The sequence below is a fragment of the Phyllostomus hastatus genome, unplaced genomic scaffold, assembly GCF_019186645.2.
Source record: "Phyllostomus hastatus isolate PE091 unplaced genomic scaffold, TTU_PhHast_1.1 phas_contig_16, whole genome shotgun sequence".
Taxonomy (NCBI): domain Eukaryota; kingdom Metazoa; phylum Chordata; class Mammalia; order Chiroptera; family Phyllostomidae; genus Phyllostomus; species Phyllostomus hastatus.
This window is the reverse complement of record NW_025333643.1, coordinates 15,112,547-15,129,839: the sequence shown is the minus strand read 5'-3', so window position 1 is coordinate 15,129,839 and position 17,293 is coordinate 15,112,547. Positions and strand designations below refer to the sequence as shown.

The window sequence follows — 17,293 nt, the reverse complement described above, 5'->3', positions numbered from 1 at the left end:
ACTGGAAAATGAGCCGCAGGGAAGGACAAGGAAGGACCGGGTCTGCAGCAGGACATGGCCCCTGCCTCCTCTTCTGTCACCAGAAAGCATTGCCTGGAAGTCAGAGCAGACCATGTAAGAGTCATTTGTGACAAACCCATGAAGTGGGTTTTTAAGGTTCTCTCTTGGCCCTTGCAATTCTGGCCCCACTGTTCTAGGAAGAACCCAAAGCAGAAAAGCACAGCTCCTCATTGTGCCCTACTCTCTTTTTGTGATTATGAAGAGCCTGCTGGTACAGACAACTGGCTGCCCCCAAGCCACACCATGCTGGGCCCTGTGGTGTGTGCCTTTCATGACAGTCTTGGAAAGGAGAGAGGGGTCATTCATCACCAGAAGCTTCAGAAATAACAGTGGAAAGCCCCAGGAATCACAACTGGGATCCTAGCCCAAGTGCCTGGAATCAGCCTACAGGTGCTAAGGATGGATCCTCTGGGCAGGTGTTGAAGAGGCAGAGGGGCAGGCAGTGGTTGGGACTCAATTTGCCATTAGTCTGGGCTTCTTGTCCAGGGCAGAGGTAACACTGGGAACAACTGATGCAGGAGACACAGCAGTTTGATGGGGCTGCCCTTGTGTGTAAGTCTGTCTTCTATTTGAGCCCTTGACTATTCCCACCTTGCAGGGCTTCTGACCTGAGGTTCTGATCCAGGTCTGGGCCTCTTTGATGACCCTGAGGAAACCATCTCTCACCACCTAGACCCATCAAGATGAACCCCCTCTCCCAGAACCTGCCTCTGCTCAGAACTTTTGGTGAAGGTGGGAGATTGGAATAAGTAGCATGTCTATCTACTTTCTTTTCTAGTTCACTGATTTTCTCTCTCATCTATACTATTTTCTTCTATTTTTTTCTAGGTTTTGATTTACTATTTCTTTTCTAACTTCTTAAAATGGAAGCTTGAATTACTGATTTTTCAGCCTTTCTTCTTTTCTAATATATAGATAGAGGCCTGTAAAACTCCCTCTGCACACTGCATTAGCTGCATCCCACAAGTCTGATACATCATATTTTCATATCTTGTTTGTAAGATATTTCACTTTTTAAAAATTATTTTTAGATAGAGGAAGGGAGTGGAGAGAGAGAGAAAGAGAGAAAGAGAGAGAAACATAGATTTGTCGGTCCATTTATTTAGACATTCATTGGGTGATTCTTGTATAAATATGTGCCCTGACAGGGAGCTGAATCCACAACCTTGATGTATCAGGATGACACTCTAACCCACTAAGCTACCCAGCCAGGGCCTTACTCTTTTCTGATAAATTAAAATATTCAGACCAAGTCCTGAATTCCAATTTAAACTTAAGTTTATCTTGCTTTATTTCCAGAATTACTTGGCTGGAGAGATTCTCTGTAAAGTGATTTGAAAGGGTCAATCTCCTGAGGATTTTTGGATTCCTAAATGCAACAGAAGAGGGTCAAAAGGAAAATTTTCATGACTCTTGGCTGTTTTTGATGTACCATTTCAATTACATAAAAATTTTAAACATGGTTTCTTAAAATGAACCTAGTAAATCATCCAAGCAAGGCCTTCCACTGCCTATAGAGTAAGCCTCACTTTAAAACACATAAAACACAGTTCATAGAAAATCTGCCCATGTTGCACAAAATTAAGAACTTAGAAATAGCAACTGTCTACATGTTGTTGATCTAGGCTTAGGACACTTGTTTCATGTCAGTTGCTTAGACTTATTTTCAATCACATTACTGTTCCCAGAATTCACAGATTTCATTAACAACCAGTATGTTACATCCCCAGGTTGTCAGTAGCACAGCAACATGGAAAAGAGGCCCACAAGGTGCTTGTGCATCTGATTACTTAGAACTCAAGTCTGGTTACTTAGATACCTAGAATATTATTGCTTCATTAGTCCTACTATAAAAACACACTATTCCTGGGAAACCTACCCTGCCAGGTGTTCTTCACTCGGGGAGTGTCTGAGTTCCCTCACGGCACACCTGACACGGGGCGCTGATCAAAGCCCCCACGTGTCGGTATGTCCTCTGCTGCCCCCAGGGCTGGCTAAGGTGGGACAATATATGGGTGTGTAAATGTTTTCTGCAGCTTGCCATTTTCCAACCTGGCCTTTCAGCGGACAGACTGGGTCTCTATGTAAAACTTAAGATACAAACAAGACAGGCTCAGCAAATAGGGACTAATGTTCCTACAACAGCCACTGACCATGCAGGGAGGAACATCTGAAGCAACAGAAGTACCTCATGTCTCAGTCTGTAAGAAATGTTTTAAAGAAAACAACGTCCTGGGTGATTATGGTTTAAGGTGGCTGCTTTGTGACATGAACTTGAGGACTTCTTGGTAGATCTGAAGGCTAGCTTTTCTTATTTTGTCCAATATGAGTTCCTATTTTGTGAAAAACATCTTGGAGATTTTTCTGTGACCCCCAAAGCTCTGTGGATCTGACTGGAGACAGGGGCACTGGCTTCCTCAGGGATGCTGGTGCTCTGAACACTTTTGGGGCAGGATCCCTGAGAAGTGGTGGCTGCATCAGATTTGGGAGGTGGGAGCAGATGTAGGGTGCGGATTGCAGGCTGCAGTCCAGGCCTCAGTCTAGCTTCTTGTTGTTTTCTAGATTGTGCACAGAAGTTAAAAAGTCAACGATGAGCTTGGCTGTCTTCCTGGGTTTCTCCATCACAACTGAGTGCCCACAGTTTTCCAGAAGTTCTACCTGGCAGTTGGCGATCGACTTGGCCAACACGTCTGCCCCGGACACATTGACCACCTGCAGGACAAGAAAGGAAACCACATGGAAAAGATTGAGATACCTGGGCGCACTCAGTGGACAGAACTCCTACTGAGATCTGGTTTTTAGGACCAAGTCACTCAAGTGTTAGGGCTTATGGCTCTCTGAGAGAAGTGATGGCATGTCTCATGTTTTATACTGCAACTCAGTGCCAGGAGAGGCGTTGTGATGCTGCCAGCATTACTGAAGTGGAAAACTACAGGCCCTGCCTGTGAGGAGGTTCTGGTCTGGTAGGGAAGACAGAGAGGTTAGCAGACAAATGCAGTGTGATGTCATAAGGGTTCTGATGGGGAAGGGTCTGGGAAGCTGAGGGAGCAGAGAGGAGCAGAATTCCTGGAAGAAGGTGGGAGTCCATGGCAAGTATAAGAGATAGCAAGTATCTAGGGTCTAAGACACAGCACAGAGGGAGTGGGGAAGACATGCGGGCGGGGGAGATGGGAGGGGAGGAGGGGGCCCACTCCTCCAACCATGTTGGGTGTCGGGCCTTTATCTGAGGACAGAGGGGAGCCATGGGGCTGTGTGAAGGACAGTGGCATGATCAGGCTGGGCCTGGAGAATGCACCCGATGGCTGGATTGGGGTGGGTCAATTGTGGAAAGGACACAGGGAAGATACAAGAGGTGAACACTAATTACTAATGACCACATGCTAGAAACTTCTCTTCTAAGGTCCTCTGGGGTCTCTAGAGCTGTGTGACCCCAGGCCCTTAGGTTTGTGCATAACGAGGCTTGTGCATAACATCATTTTCTGATGTGAAAGCCACCATTTTCCAGGGTGGACACTTTACAAACAACTCATTTCCTTTCATTTTCATGTGGGCTGCCTCACTGTTATGCCAGTCCAACTCACTTTTTCTCCCCAGCACCCTTGCTTGGTGTTGGACTTGCATTCACACCCCTTCTCTTAATCACCTTCACCTTCAACTCATCCCAGACAAGGCCCCTTCTCTCATTCTTAACAGCAAAAGCAAAGCCCCAACAAAATTGAGTACCATCTGTTTTTGATCTTCTTTCTCATCATCCCACATCGTTAAAATCAAGATTTCCCACCCATTTGGAAAGGGGTAAGTAGAATGCAGAGCACCCCTGGGCCCAAAAAGAAACAGCTAAGAGGAAACTTGGTGAGAGGAGAGCACCTCGTAGAGAAATCGAACCCCTCTTACTGTCACTCATTCACAGGTAAGGCTGCTGTGGCAACTGTCTGAGCAGAAGTCAAGCCCAGTTACTATGGAAACAGACACAGAGAAGATGCAGGTGGAGTCAACAGGTCAAAGCATGAAAAAGTAGAAACTCCCAATGGAATGTCTATTCTATAGAGATCAGAAACTGTAACTCACAAGCAGAAACACCCACATGAGCATCTAGCTTTGACACTGTTATGCTGTCAAACCCAGCATTCCCATGGTCACCCACGTGAAACAGCTGGATGGGTCCTTATGAGCTATGTATGCACATCTGTGGGTACCGTATCAGCTATTTATGGGCAGGACATTCAGACAAATGGTGAATTTTCCTTCATCCTCACAAGGGTGAGGGAAGTGAGGCACTTGCCTCTGGCACAAAATTTAAGCAGGTGCCAAAAAACTCAGTCATCAAGATAAATACTATTTTGACGCCATACGTCAAAAAAAATAAATGTTAGTACAAAAAGATCCATAATAAACAAAATATTGAGCCTGCATTACATGACACACCTCCGCCATGTTCCAGCCCTGCCATGTGTTATAGGGGCAGGTGCACTGTAAGATGCTGGAGGCAGATCCTGCCTGTCCTGGTCCCTACTGCATCCCCATGGTCAAATACAGTGTCAGGCACATACTAGGTGCTCAGTAAATATCTGTTAGTTGACTTAAATGTATAGACAGTCAGCTGGCGGGTTCGTCCTCGCTGGTTTGTTCATTCACTTTCTCGCCCACTAGTTCTCTGTGTACTCTGGGGATCTTGTAGCAGGCACTGTGCTGGCAGGGAGAGGGGACATAAAGAGAAATACACCTTGTTTATCTCTCCAAGATTATCCCCCTCCGGTGCACTGAACATAAAGGAGAAATATTTGAACGCATGTGCGGAAATCCTCTCAGGAAGGTCTGCCAGGTTCAGTTGTACCGCCGGAGCCAGGGGGCGTCCTTCACAAAAACGAGAGTGCTCACAGCTCCCCTGTAGGTGTGCAGTACCCCGGCCGGCCTACAGGGGTCCAAAGAAAAGGGAGCCTGAATTCTGCCTGGCTGGAGATGGGCCTGTGACACCAAATGTTGATGACAGAGTAGGAAAAAGCCAGCTTGGGTATCAAAAGGCCATGAAATAAAGGACCCTGAAGCCTCTGCCCTCAGGATGATCCATAGAACATGTAAGGATCTGATCATATTTACAGCAAGCCCATGGAATGTTAGGCTCTTTTCCCAGAGTCCTGGAGGCAATTCTGGACCTTGGGCAGAAGCCAGCTAGCTATCAGAGGCAAAGGCTATAAATAATAAGTAACTCATTTTTATTTTTGATAACTGGAGAAAGATCACCTGCATATACAAGGTAAGGCAAAACTAGGTTTATAGTTGTGAATACATGAAACAGTTTATTCTTGCATTTTTAATTATTGTATTATTTTCCATATGAGCAACTGTAAACCTACTTTTGCCCCACCCTGTACGTTGTCTCACTTCAGCCTCACAGTCACCCCAGTAGTAGAAGAGAAACCTATGATTTAGAGCAGCCGAGTGACTTGCTCAAGGTCATAGGCTGATAAAGGGCAAAGGCAGGGCTGGACTCCAGACTTCCAGACTCCAAGGCCAGTGATCTAGTTTCTGCAGTGTCTCTGCAGGGTGATGGGTTCTCAGCTCTCTTTCCTTGTTAGTGCCTGAGAAATGGAAATTATCTTTGGGATTTTTAGAATGAAGAAAGGCCTTCATTGTTCTGCCCCTGATTTCTGATTGAATGACTCCTGCTGGCCTAGCCTGAGTCCCACTTCTCAGGGGCACACAAAGCTTCTTTGAGCATCTTGGCTGCTGCATCAAGGAGCACGTGAGCACCCCTTCCTTCCCATACCCTCATTCTGCACTGTGCAGCCAGGGCCACACCTGGCCTGTTCGGGCAGCTGCACTCTGTGGATGCCATCACCACTCCTGCTCCTGCTCCAGCTCCTGCTCCCACACACACAGTGGGTGGTGGGTGAGGGCCTGGCTGCTCCTCCCGGCTCCTCTCCTGAGCCATCCGCTACAGTTTCGAGCCTTGGTGGCTATAGCCTGACATCCTGCCTGTGCTTTCACCAGAGACACAGTTGGTATGTGCTGCTGCCCTGGCAGGGCTCACAATGGTGGCTTTCACCTTGGGGTCCTTAGAGAAACTGTCTCAATGGGGACAGCTTTTCTATAATATCCTTTCCTCATAATATTCAACAGCAGTGACTCCAGGACATTCTCTAACATACACTGTAATTCTGTCTGCCTGTAGGCCATTTCTCACTGCCTCCTCTTGCATTAAACTTTACAATAACTTTATAAACAAACCAAAAAAGGAGTTTTTGGCTCTGGCTGGGTGGCTCATTTGATTCGAGCATCATCCTGATACACCAAGGTTGCAGGTTTAGTCCCTGGTTAGGGCACATTCAAGAAACAACCAATAACTATGTAAGTAAACAGAACAACAAATTGATGTTTCTCTCTCTCTAAAATCAATAAATTTTTTTAAAATAAGGGAACAAGGAGCTTTTGGATATAAATGTGTATTTCTTTGGAGGGTTTATTATGGATTGATTGTGCCTTTCCCAAATTCATATGTTGCAGTTCTAACTAATGGTACTTCAAAATGTGACTTTGTTTGGAAGCAGGATCATTGAAGATGTAATTAGTTAAGATGAGGTCATACTGTAACAGGGTGGACCCCTAATCCAATAAAACTGGCCTCCTCACAAATAGGGGACATTTAAACACAGAGTCACAGAGGAACAGGGGAATGCCATGTGAAGATGAAGGCATGGCACCTGTTAGCCAAGGAAGAACAAAGATTGCCAGAAAACCATCAGGAGCTAGAATGAGACATGGAACAGACTCCCCTTCCCAACTCCCAGAAGGACCAACCTGCTGACACCTTCACTTCACACTTCTAGCCCCAGGACTGAGAGGCAATTTCTGTTGTTCAAGCCACCCAGTTTGTGATGCTTTGTTACACAGCCCTCCCAAAGGAAAATAAAGCCATCTGACAAAACCTACTAAAATTTAAAAAGGCACATACAAGCTCTTTGACCCAGTGATACATCTAGGAATTTGCCCTTCAGGTATGCTTTCACATTCCACAAGCACACGTGTAATGGTGCTCACTGAGCTCCCGTTTAATAGCAGAAAGCCCTGCTCGCTTCGGCAGCACATATACTATAAACTGGAACGATACAGAGAAGATTAGCAAGGCCCCTGCACAAGGATGACACACAAATTCATGAAGTGTTCCACATTTTTTTTTAAAAAAAGCAAAAAGCTGGAAATGACCTGAATGATTGTCAGAAGGGCACTAATTAAAACATGATGGCAGACCCACACAATGGAATACTATACAGCTCTTAAAAAGAAGGATGTAAAACATTGTTTCAGGCAAGAATCTAGAGGGAATGTTCGATGAGGAGCAGTCTCTCTGCACAGTCTCAAAGTGTCTTCCCACGGCCTGCTGACTGGCTGCAAGGGGAGAAACAGTAAACCTACAATGAAGAAATCAGGCAACACCCTGCTGTGTCTGAGGATCTAACATTTGTAACTCACAAGATATTTTAGCCAGGGAATATAGTATAACCTGAATTTAATCATGAGGTAGGAGCAAACAAACTCAAACTGAGAAATACTTCATAAAATAACTGGCCTTTAATTCTAAATACTTCAGCATCATGAATGACACAGGCAAACTAAGGGATCATTTCATACCAAAGGAGACTAAAGAGACATGACCTGTGGCATGTGACCCTGGATTAATCCTGCTTCAAGGGCCAGGAGGAAGAGGGTTCTGTGTAGGATATTACTGAAATGACTGATGAATTTGGAATATGGATCACAGATTAGAGAACAGTACCTCATCAATGTTAAATTTCCTGACTATGATAATGTACTGTGGTTATGTGGGAGAATATTCTTGTTCTTAGTAAATATACCCTGAAGTATTGGGGATAAAGGGACATAATGTAAGCAACCTATTCCAAATGGTCCAAAAATACATACTTCTAGACGAATGAGAATGACAAAGCCAGTGTGGCAAATATTAACACTAGTAATCAATAAAGTGGGGTAACAGATTCCATGGAATGACATTCAGCAATAAAAATGAACTACTGCAACACAGGTGAACCTCGAAAACATGCTTGAGTAAAATGAACCAGATGCAAAAGGTTACATGTTACATAGCACTATTTATATGAATATTCTAAAAAAAGACAAAACTATTGAAACAAAACAGATGAGTGGTTGCAAGGTCTGGGGTGAGAGCAGAGATGACTGCAGATGACAGTGGGAGGACTTTTGGGAGTGACAGAGTACCCTACAACTGGGTTCTGGTAGGGCACACACTAGGCGACATTTGTGTCATCCTACCTCATAAAGCAGTTAAAAGCGGGGGGATTTAGGTCAACCATAAGTAGGAGTACTCTGTATTATTCTTACAATTTTTCTGTAAATTAGAAATTATTTCAAAATATTTAGAAAAATAGAATGAGTGGATCTGTATGGGCTGATATGAAATGATTTTCAAGATACATATTCTTACAAATACGAAGGGACAAAACAGTATATAAAGCATGTTTGAAAAACTACAGATAAAAAAAAACTTCTTTATGCATATGTGTGCATGCTGAGAACAGGAATAGGCAGACGCTGGCTACAGGGTTTTTTGTTTTTTTGTTTTTAACAGATCAGTTATTTAATTAGATTTTTCAAGCGAAATTTAGAACTTCATTTTGTGAGGATAAAGCCCGTTTGTGAGAGCACACACAGAGCAGAGGCAGCCTTGGAGCTGGGGAACGGCTTTGGTTTTTGGGAGAATTTGTGAGTCCACGGCTTTCCGATCAACCTTGCGTTGCTCTATAATCTTGTGTTTCTTCTTCTCAGTGTCAAAGATCTCCCCCTCCTGGTGTCTAGGTTTGTGCAGCTGCTGCTTCTTGAAGTAAGCATCAGTGAGATTCTTGGAGATTTTCACACCACTGATATCAATTTTAGTGGAGGTGGCAATGACAGATTTCTGGCGTGTTCTACAACGAGGAACTTGATTAAGGGCCAGAGCACAAGTAGCAGGCCACTGCTCAGCTGCTTCAGGAAAGCCACCCTCTTGCCTCTGCGTCCCCAGTGAAGACGATCAGAATGGTCCTGGGAGTCATGCTGGCCCGCAGTTTTCTCACACGCTGACTGAAGGGTTTCCTGCCCTGGCTCAACAGCTTTTGAGGCACATCTTCAGTAGGATAGCATCTAGGCATTTTGCAAAGTTTAACAACTTGGGTATGACCATTCTTGTTGCCACAAACTGGTTTAGTGACAGCAGCCATAACTTTCTCCTTTTTCTTTTCAATCTGGATTTAGCTGTGGAATACTTCCTCTTGTATGTGGCCTTTCAGGGAATACATAGTTGACTGGGAATACCTGCCAATTCCTCTGACGAGGACAGGGTTTCAGCTACAGTGGGGCTTCCCCTTCTTAGGCGTCTTGGCCTTGAGGTTACACTTCTTAACCTTGCCACCAGCATCGGCCTTCCTGGCTTCAGATTTCTCCTTAGTATCTAGCTTTTTCGTTTTTTCACCCGCCATCTTGCAAGATGGGAAAAAGAACTAAAGTGCTGGCTTCTGGTCTATAAGCAAACACAGAGAGCTACAGGTTTTGTTAAAAAAGGTTCACTGGAACTCCACCATGCCAGTGGTTTGCATGTTGTCTACGGCTATGTTGGCATCGCTGCAACAGAGTTGAGTAGTTGTGACGGACCATGTGGCCCGCACAGTCAAAAATTTTACTATCTGGCCCTTCACAGAAAATGTTTGCCAACCCCTGCCTTAGAAAATTTAAAAAACTTGTATATACGAGATAGTAAGTGTTGCCTCAAGGAAATGGAAATTGGGATGTGGGATTTTCATTTTAAACCTTTTTGTAGTCTCTGAAGTTCTTTATACCATGTGACTATATGGCTTTCATAAAAATAATTTGTAAAAATGATTTACAATTGCTTTTCATTCTAAAAGACCAATGTTGTTGCTCTCACCTCACAGAACAATGCTGCCATATACACTGGCACCTGACCTGGGTGTATCCCACCTCTTCCTGGTATCAGAAACCAGCCAGCCAGGCTGACTATACACACAGCCACTTGCTTTTCCTCAGATGCTGGAATTACTGGCACAGGGGCCCCAGGGACACACTACATACCTGGTCTTGTTTCCCCCAGATGACCTGCGTTGGGACCTTGATCTTGTCCATGTTCTCATGGAGGGAGTATCTCGACTTCTCACTGATGATTTCCAAAAACACTTTTTAGAAAAAGAAAACAAAGTAAGCAAATGCTGGGCTGTGCCCGTATGCACCCATGCACAGTATAGGACAGTCATCGAGTTCGAGCCACCACTTCTTCCCTTCGGGGGCTTGAGAAAGCAGGCTCAGGATGTTAGAAATAAAAGCCAGTCACCCACAAAGCCTCACTCGTCACAGCTCAAAGCTTAAGGGCTACTCACACTTTCGGTAGAAGCTGTTATGAGGGATGCGGACATCAACAAGGCCTTGCAGGATCTAAGGAGAAAAACTCCAAAGTTAGAAGGCAAGAGAAAATTCCATTTCTTTAGGCTTCTTGTGGCTCTGGGACAATGAAGGAAATAAAAAGTCTAGATATTCATGGTATTGTCAAAATTTTCAAGGCCTTGTCTATGAATTCCCATGATATAGTATAACATTAAGTAATTGCTCAATAATATCCAAATGCAGAATAAGGTCTATTAAAAAAATCAAACTGTTGGGGATGATGAGCTTCTTAAACAAAAAAATTATTGGGAATATCTGGGAAGATTCCAAAGTCCCTTGCTTATTATTTGACACTGTCTTTACTGTCCCTGCTGAGGTCTATGAAGGCTGCAGCAATGGACAGGCCAGATTTCTTGAATCCAGACCCTGACCCACGGCATGCTATGGCAGAAGGAACACAGCCCTCCTCTTCCTCCTGCTTCAGGGCTCTTGAGGTAGGGTCCAGGGTTCACATTATCAGCCAGCACTACTCTCACCTGCCTGAGAATGGTTGGAACCTCTTGAAGGCACTCAGAAGTCCAGTGCATGGGTTGAAGTGGGAAAATCAGCTAGAACTGATTTGGACTAAACCAACCCTCTGGAGCAGGACGAGAATCTAACCAGTATTAGAAGTGGAAATCCAGAGGTGAGACCAATGGCAAGCTGCCCAACACACTGTGCTCAGCATTAGACATTTTCTTTGTTCTATCTATTCTGTACCCATGCATCATATACATCTTGCATCCATCCATCCTTCCATCACCGCTGCTCCACCCACCTATCCATCCATCCTTCCCACATCTCTGAATCATATATGCATATGTCTACCCATGTATCCATCTACCTGCATCTACCAATCCATTTAATCTCCATCCCTGCATTCTCCAGCTTCTTCCTATCCAGGCACCAAGCATTCAGCCAATCATCTATCATGTGTCCTAAATCACCTATGCATGCAAATACATCAGTTCATGCATCCACCTATCCTGCATGTACCCACATCTATTCCCCATCCCTGCATTATCCAGGCATCCTCGCATCCATTGATCCATCCAATCCATACCTAACACCTACTTCATGCAAGTACTATGCCAAAGGCTGGGGATAGAACAGGCAATTAAAACAAAGTCCCTTATCTTACAGAGCTCAGAGTGGAAGATATAAACAAACAGACAGACAGAGAGGCAGACAGACAGACAATCATAACACAACGTGACACAGTGGGCTGGGTGTTTGGGTGCACCTTCTCTTCTAGGAGGGAAAGACTTTGGAGCTGCCATTTATTTTCTCCTGGTATTTTCATATCCCTGACAACTCAAAACTTGGAATTTTTAAAAACACTGTCCATTTTATTCTGGGAAGAATCAGTGCTGGGAGGGAATCAGTGCAGCTTCACAACTAAAAAGGATTTCAAGGATAAAACATACCACAGAATCATATTCTGGGAGCTTCTCAGAGACAGGATACACCTATTAACTGAGCTGTGTTCACAACCTCTGAATAGAGCCCATTCTTTTGCCTCCTAGCAGGACCTACCCCACCCTGTGGCAGGGTCCAGCTCCCACAACAGAGAGAAATGATTTGCTGTTAAGAAGCCTTGGCCAAGGATTATCCTCTCTTGGTTTTCCACTCTTCTCAAGATGGCCTCATGCAGACCCAGGTCCTTTAATATAATCATTGGCTGGTGGCTCAAAATGTCCAGCTCTGGACCAGACTTCCCTCAGCAACACTTGTATATGACACCTGAACTTGGAGCCTCACAGGCAACTTGACCTTAACTCACCCAAAATGAAGCCTTTAGCTTGTTTCCCAAATTCACACTCCCTCTCCTTCTCCTATTCAGAAAATGCTATGTTTATCCAACCCAAGTACCAGAAGTCACCGGTGATTCCTTACCTTCCCTCATCCTCCACTTCTAATTTGCCAGTAAATCCTCTCTGTTCTTCCTCCCAAAGCATTTCAGATCTCCTGTCTCCACTCTACCACCCTATGACCATCATCTTCACAGGCAGCCATCGTCTTTAAGCCCCATGGACACCCTAATGGGTTTCCCTGCTTCTGTCTGTATGCCCCTACAATCCTTCAGGGGTTCTCCTATTGTACTTAGAAAACCCCCGACTCCTTCCCATACCTGTAAGGCTATCCATGATCTAGCCCAGTGGTTCTCCAAGTGGATCTTGGGAGTGTGAGGTCAAACTATTTTCATAATACTAAATGTTACTGGCCTTTTTTGCTTTCATTCACTCAGAAGCATATTGTTTTTCAGAGCCTACAGAACAAGGGATAATGTGACTCTGTTTTAAGTTTTTCTGAGTTTTAATTTCTAATATGATAAATGTATCCATAGTTATAACTGTCACAAACAAAAGCTCTTTGGGGTTTTCAATAATTTTTGAGAGTATAAAGTAGTCCTGAGATTAAAAAAAAATGAGACTCTTTGATTTAGCCCGTACCTCCCTTTCAGCATCATCTATCCCATTCTCTTCTTCGTACTCTAGGCTCCAATTGCCCTGAGATCCTTCTAGTGTCTGAACTTGTCTACGTTTTTTTCACTTCTGAACATGCTATTCCCTCAAAGAGGATTATTAATTCTTCCTCTGCCTCCCCATTTTTATCCACTGCACCAGCTTCATTTCCCCTAGAAAATGTATTATAATTTGTAATCATTTGTTTACCTGTTAACTATCTGCCTCCCGCTAGCCCGTGTCCACCCAGGAACACTTCTGTGTTATTTATTCACCACTTCCGCACACAGCACCCGATGTGTCGCAGACACCTCACAGATACCAGTGAATGAATAAAGAGATAAGCACAGGGCGAGGGGTACGTGAAGGAAGCTGGTGTTGGCCACCTGAGCCTCCAGCAGAAAGCAGGCATCTTGCTGCTGAGATCATATTACCTGCTGGGGCACCTTGAAGCGGACGTAGGAGCAGAGCTGGAGCAATTCACTCATCTCTTCCGGGGTGGTTGGGATCAGGGGAATCTTCTCTGTGGAGGCCAAGTCCTGAATTTCTTTGAGCCCTTGTGTGAACTGATTATCACTCGAGTACTTCAGGCCTGTGGGGTTCAAACATACACAGTTTGTCAATTCATCCATCCTCTTAACAACCCCCATTTTATAGAGGGAACTTCTAGTATCAGCCAAGAGCTAATATATTTCAGATGTTTAGGTTTTTTTATACCAGATTCCCTTTTAATTGGTAATGCCATCCTTGCTCAAAGTTCAAAACCACACCCTGAAGTGAAACACAGAAAAATCCTTCAAGCTATTTTAGGGACTGGTGACTCAAGCTGTGGTCCGTGGACCAGCAGCACTGGGAGCCTATAGGAAACACGGACTCTCAGCCCACCCCTAAGCTTCTGGGTCAGACCCTGCACTCTAACAGCTGTCAGGAGACTTATCTGTATGAAAGTTTAAGAAACATCAGTCTAGAAAATGACTTGCCTGAGCCCCTCTCACATCTGTGTTGTTGAGGGCAGATCTCACAAAATATATGATGGTAGAAAACATAGAACATAAGGGACTGACTACTCCTCCCCTTGGCCAGGGCCTACTTAGTAATCTTTCCCTCTCTCTCTTTTTAAATATTTTATTTATTTTTAGAAAGAGCAGAAGGGAGAGGAAAAGAGAAGGAGAAAAATATCAATGTGAGAAACATTGATCTCGTACATGCCTGACTGGGGCTTAAACCTGTGACCCAGGCATGTGCCTTGACCTGGAAATGAACTGGTGACCCTTTGCTTTAGAGAATGAAGCCCAACCAACTGAGCCACACCAATTAGGGCAGTAATCTCTTATTTGAGGTCAATATACAAAACATGGTGAGAGCAAGTCCAATCCTGAGCCACCCCCTGCAGTGGGACAGTGGCTGCCCTCTGCACAGTGTTCCTTCCTCCAGGAAGGCATCAGACGATTGCTGACACTGAAAAACTTTGAAATGGACAATTATTTCCTGCACCCTATAGTGTGATGTGCCAGAGTTTACACAAGCTGGTGTATACAGGAGGGCAAAACTGATTTTCACTTCCAACAATGAGCAAATTTCTAGGTGTATAACTTAGCTGAAGAACTAGATTTTAGAAAGGCAATGGTCTCAATTCTAGGCTGCAGAAATCCATGCATTATATACCTCCTGTATTCAGTAACTCCTTTAAATCTAACATGAGCATATAATGTGGCTTTCACAATGCCATGTGGGCAGATACATGATTTATTTCCTTCTATTTTAAAAATAATCCTCGATTACATGTCATGTGGTATCCTGCACTGGACCCTGGAACAGAAAAAGGACATTAGTGGAATAACTAATGAAATCCAGAGAAAGCCTGGAGTTTAGTTCATAGAGATGTACTAGTGTTGGTTTCTTAGTTGCGACAAGTTTACTGTGGTCATGTGAGCTATTAACAATGGGGGAAACTGGATGAAGGGCAGGTGGAGCTCTGTACTACCTTTGTAACATTTCTGCAAATGTACAATTATTTCAAAGTAAAAAAAGTTTACCTTTCCATTTTCACATACAAAGAATTTAAAATTTCCAACTGAAACTCAGGTGTAAAACTCTTTGAGCAAATGAGCATATACTCGAAAAAGCCAGTTAGGTCTGACCTTCATAAGTGATTTAAAATCTCATAACCTTCCATAGGGGATGTTTCTCCAATTTTCAAACTTTATTAATAAAAGACGAAATGATTTCAGACATTGTGCTTGGGAAGAGAAGAGAAAATCCACTGGGAGCTTGACTTCAATTTCAATGTCCTTAACAGACCTGAAAACTATTTACTTTCAGAGTAACCAAAAGACTTTAAAGACCAGTTTAGCTAGGTTTTAGTAGAAGGTATACATGTTCAACTTAAAGCTGGGTTCTAGTAGGTAAAGCAGGTAGTGGACGTGAACCCTACAAAGGAGGTAGAAAACACAGAAGGACTTCCAGAAAAGTCACAGCCTGGGTTCTAGAGCCAGACAGCCTAGGATTGGTACCTATCCTGGCTCAGGCACTAAAGTAATTTCTTTGTACCTCAATGTCCCTACTAATAATATGTTGATCTGGATATAATTACATATGTAAAAAGTCACTGAGATTATACATTTAAAATTTACATAAGTCAAACTCCAATGAGGTACCAGAGAGAAAGGAAGCAAGAGAAGGAAAAAGAAAAAATTAAGATTTTTCTCTCTGATATTTTATACATTCAAGTTTAAAGACTTATGTAAGAAAAATAAATTTTAAAAATCCAACTTCAGATCATGATTCCTGGGGACATGTTACAGTTCAAGTTGACATGTATACAAATGAGAACAGAGAAACTAAAGTTTGCTGATTTTTTAAAAAAGATCTTGTAATGAATAAAGGCCTCTGACTTTTCAGCCAAAAAGAGGAGAGGCATAATAATAGTCCCCTTACCTCATAAGGTTATGACTATGGTGAGAATTACCTCTATATAAAGAGCTTAGCTCAGAAGAGCTCAATAAATGTTAGATATTAATATTATCACTGTATTTCAAAGCATTTTTTGCTACAAAGCATTATACCTATTTTAATTAACCACCAAATTTTTTGTGGAACAAGACTGGCTCTATAGTTTAAAAGGTAGTGTGTTGTGATTATGGCCAGATAACTGTTGGTTGGTTAGTTATCACAAAAGCATTGCCTATATCCAAAGGTCACAACAAAAGATGATGCTAAGAACCAGTCAGAGCAGACACTGCCACCTGTTCCTTCAGAGATTCAGACTCTGTTGTGCTCAAGTCACTCATGGGGACATTATAGCCTAGTAACTCACCAGCAGGGCACACGAGAGACAGGCTGCAGACATCTGATGGGTAGTAAGCAGCGTACACCCCAGCCACACTGCCACCCATGGAGGAACCTATCAGGTGGAATGGTTTTCTGTTCAGCTTGAGACATTCCACAAACTGGAAAGGAAAATGAGAAGGGGGCTTGGTTATTGAGCCGTAGACAGTGACAACAGTGATTACAGAGCAAAAAGGCTCTATTGCTTGTGGAGACCAGTGAATAGGGCTACTGATGAAAGGAGGTCTGACACTTTACTAGGTCCATTACCCAGAAGAACCCAAGACAGGTGTGCACGTATCTTTATCTGGCACAAGTGATTGAGGGGTCAATTTACAAGCACAAACCCAACAAAGATTCTCCTAATTTGTGAGTCAGCAAAGTTTTCTATAAATGCCTTGAGTATAAGTATTTTCTGTTCCATGGGCCGAGTTGCAATTACTCAACTCTGCTGCTGTAGCACAAAAGCAGCTAAAGACAATGCATAAAGGAATGAGCGTGACTATGTTCCAATGAAACTTCACTTACAAAAATAGGCAGCAGACCTGATACAGCTCATGGGCCATGGTTTGCTGACTCCTGCCTTAATTTAAAGTCCTTCTCATCCATCCAACCATCCATTCATATAACTATCTACCCATCCATCTGTCCATCCAATCATCCATCCAACCAACTATCCACTGACATTTCAGATAAACATCAGTTATCTAAACAATATTAACTGGATACCTGTTATGTGTAAGGAATTACAGTCAATCACAGAAGATACAACAAAGAGTCAAAGAGACAAGTTTCCTGACCTCATTAAAACACACAGTTTAGTGGGGTGGAGGGGGGACACATTAAACATATCCTTGTCTAGGGAAAACATCTAATGTCAGTTTGAAGCTTGTGGACTACTAAATTCTGAAATGGTCCATGAGCCCCATGACCATGAAAGCCCAGCCAGAGAGGGGCTAAAGATTGATACTGAACTAAAACAAAATAAAAGTTCA

The 17,293-nt window shown here is 43.5% G+C and overlaps 1 protein-coding gene, 1 non-coding gene and 1 pseudogene across 2 annotated transcripts in view; 1 reads left to right on the top strand and 2 right to left on the bottom strand.

The window, feature by feature from the left end:
• Nucleotides 1–1,141: 1,141 nt before the first annotated feature.
• ABHD6 (abhydrolase domain containing 6, acylglycerol lipase) overlaps nucleotides 1,142–17,293 on the bottom strand; it is a 44,030-nt gene continuing 27,878 nt past the window's right edge. Inside the window, exons 6-10 of the mRNA XM_045832232.1 lie at nucleotides 16,288–16,420; nucleotides 13,406–13,563; nucleotides 10,464–10,518; nucleotides 10,162–10,262; nucleotides 1,142–2,772 (exon numbers count right to left, since the gene is read on the bottom strand). Coding sequence (XP_045688188.1) covers nucleotides 2,596–2,772; nucleotides 10,162–10,262; nucleotides 10,464–10,518; nucleotides 13,406–13,563; nucleotides 16,288–16,420 — 624 coding nt within the window. The 3' untranslated portion in view covers nucleotides 1,142–2,595. The remainder of the gene's footprint in view (nucleotides 2,773–10,161; nucleotides 10,263–10,463; nucleotides 10,519–13,405; nucleotides 13,564–16,287; nucleotides 16,421–17,293) is intronic.
• LOC123814611 lies at nucleotides 7,126–7,233 on the top strand. Its single transcript, XR_006784947.1, has one exon. It is a non-coding gene; the product is annotated as a U6 spliceosomal RNA (small nuclear RNA).
• LOC123814429 lies at nucleotides 8,154–9,775 on the bottom strand (annotated as a pseudogene).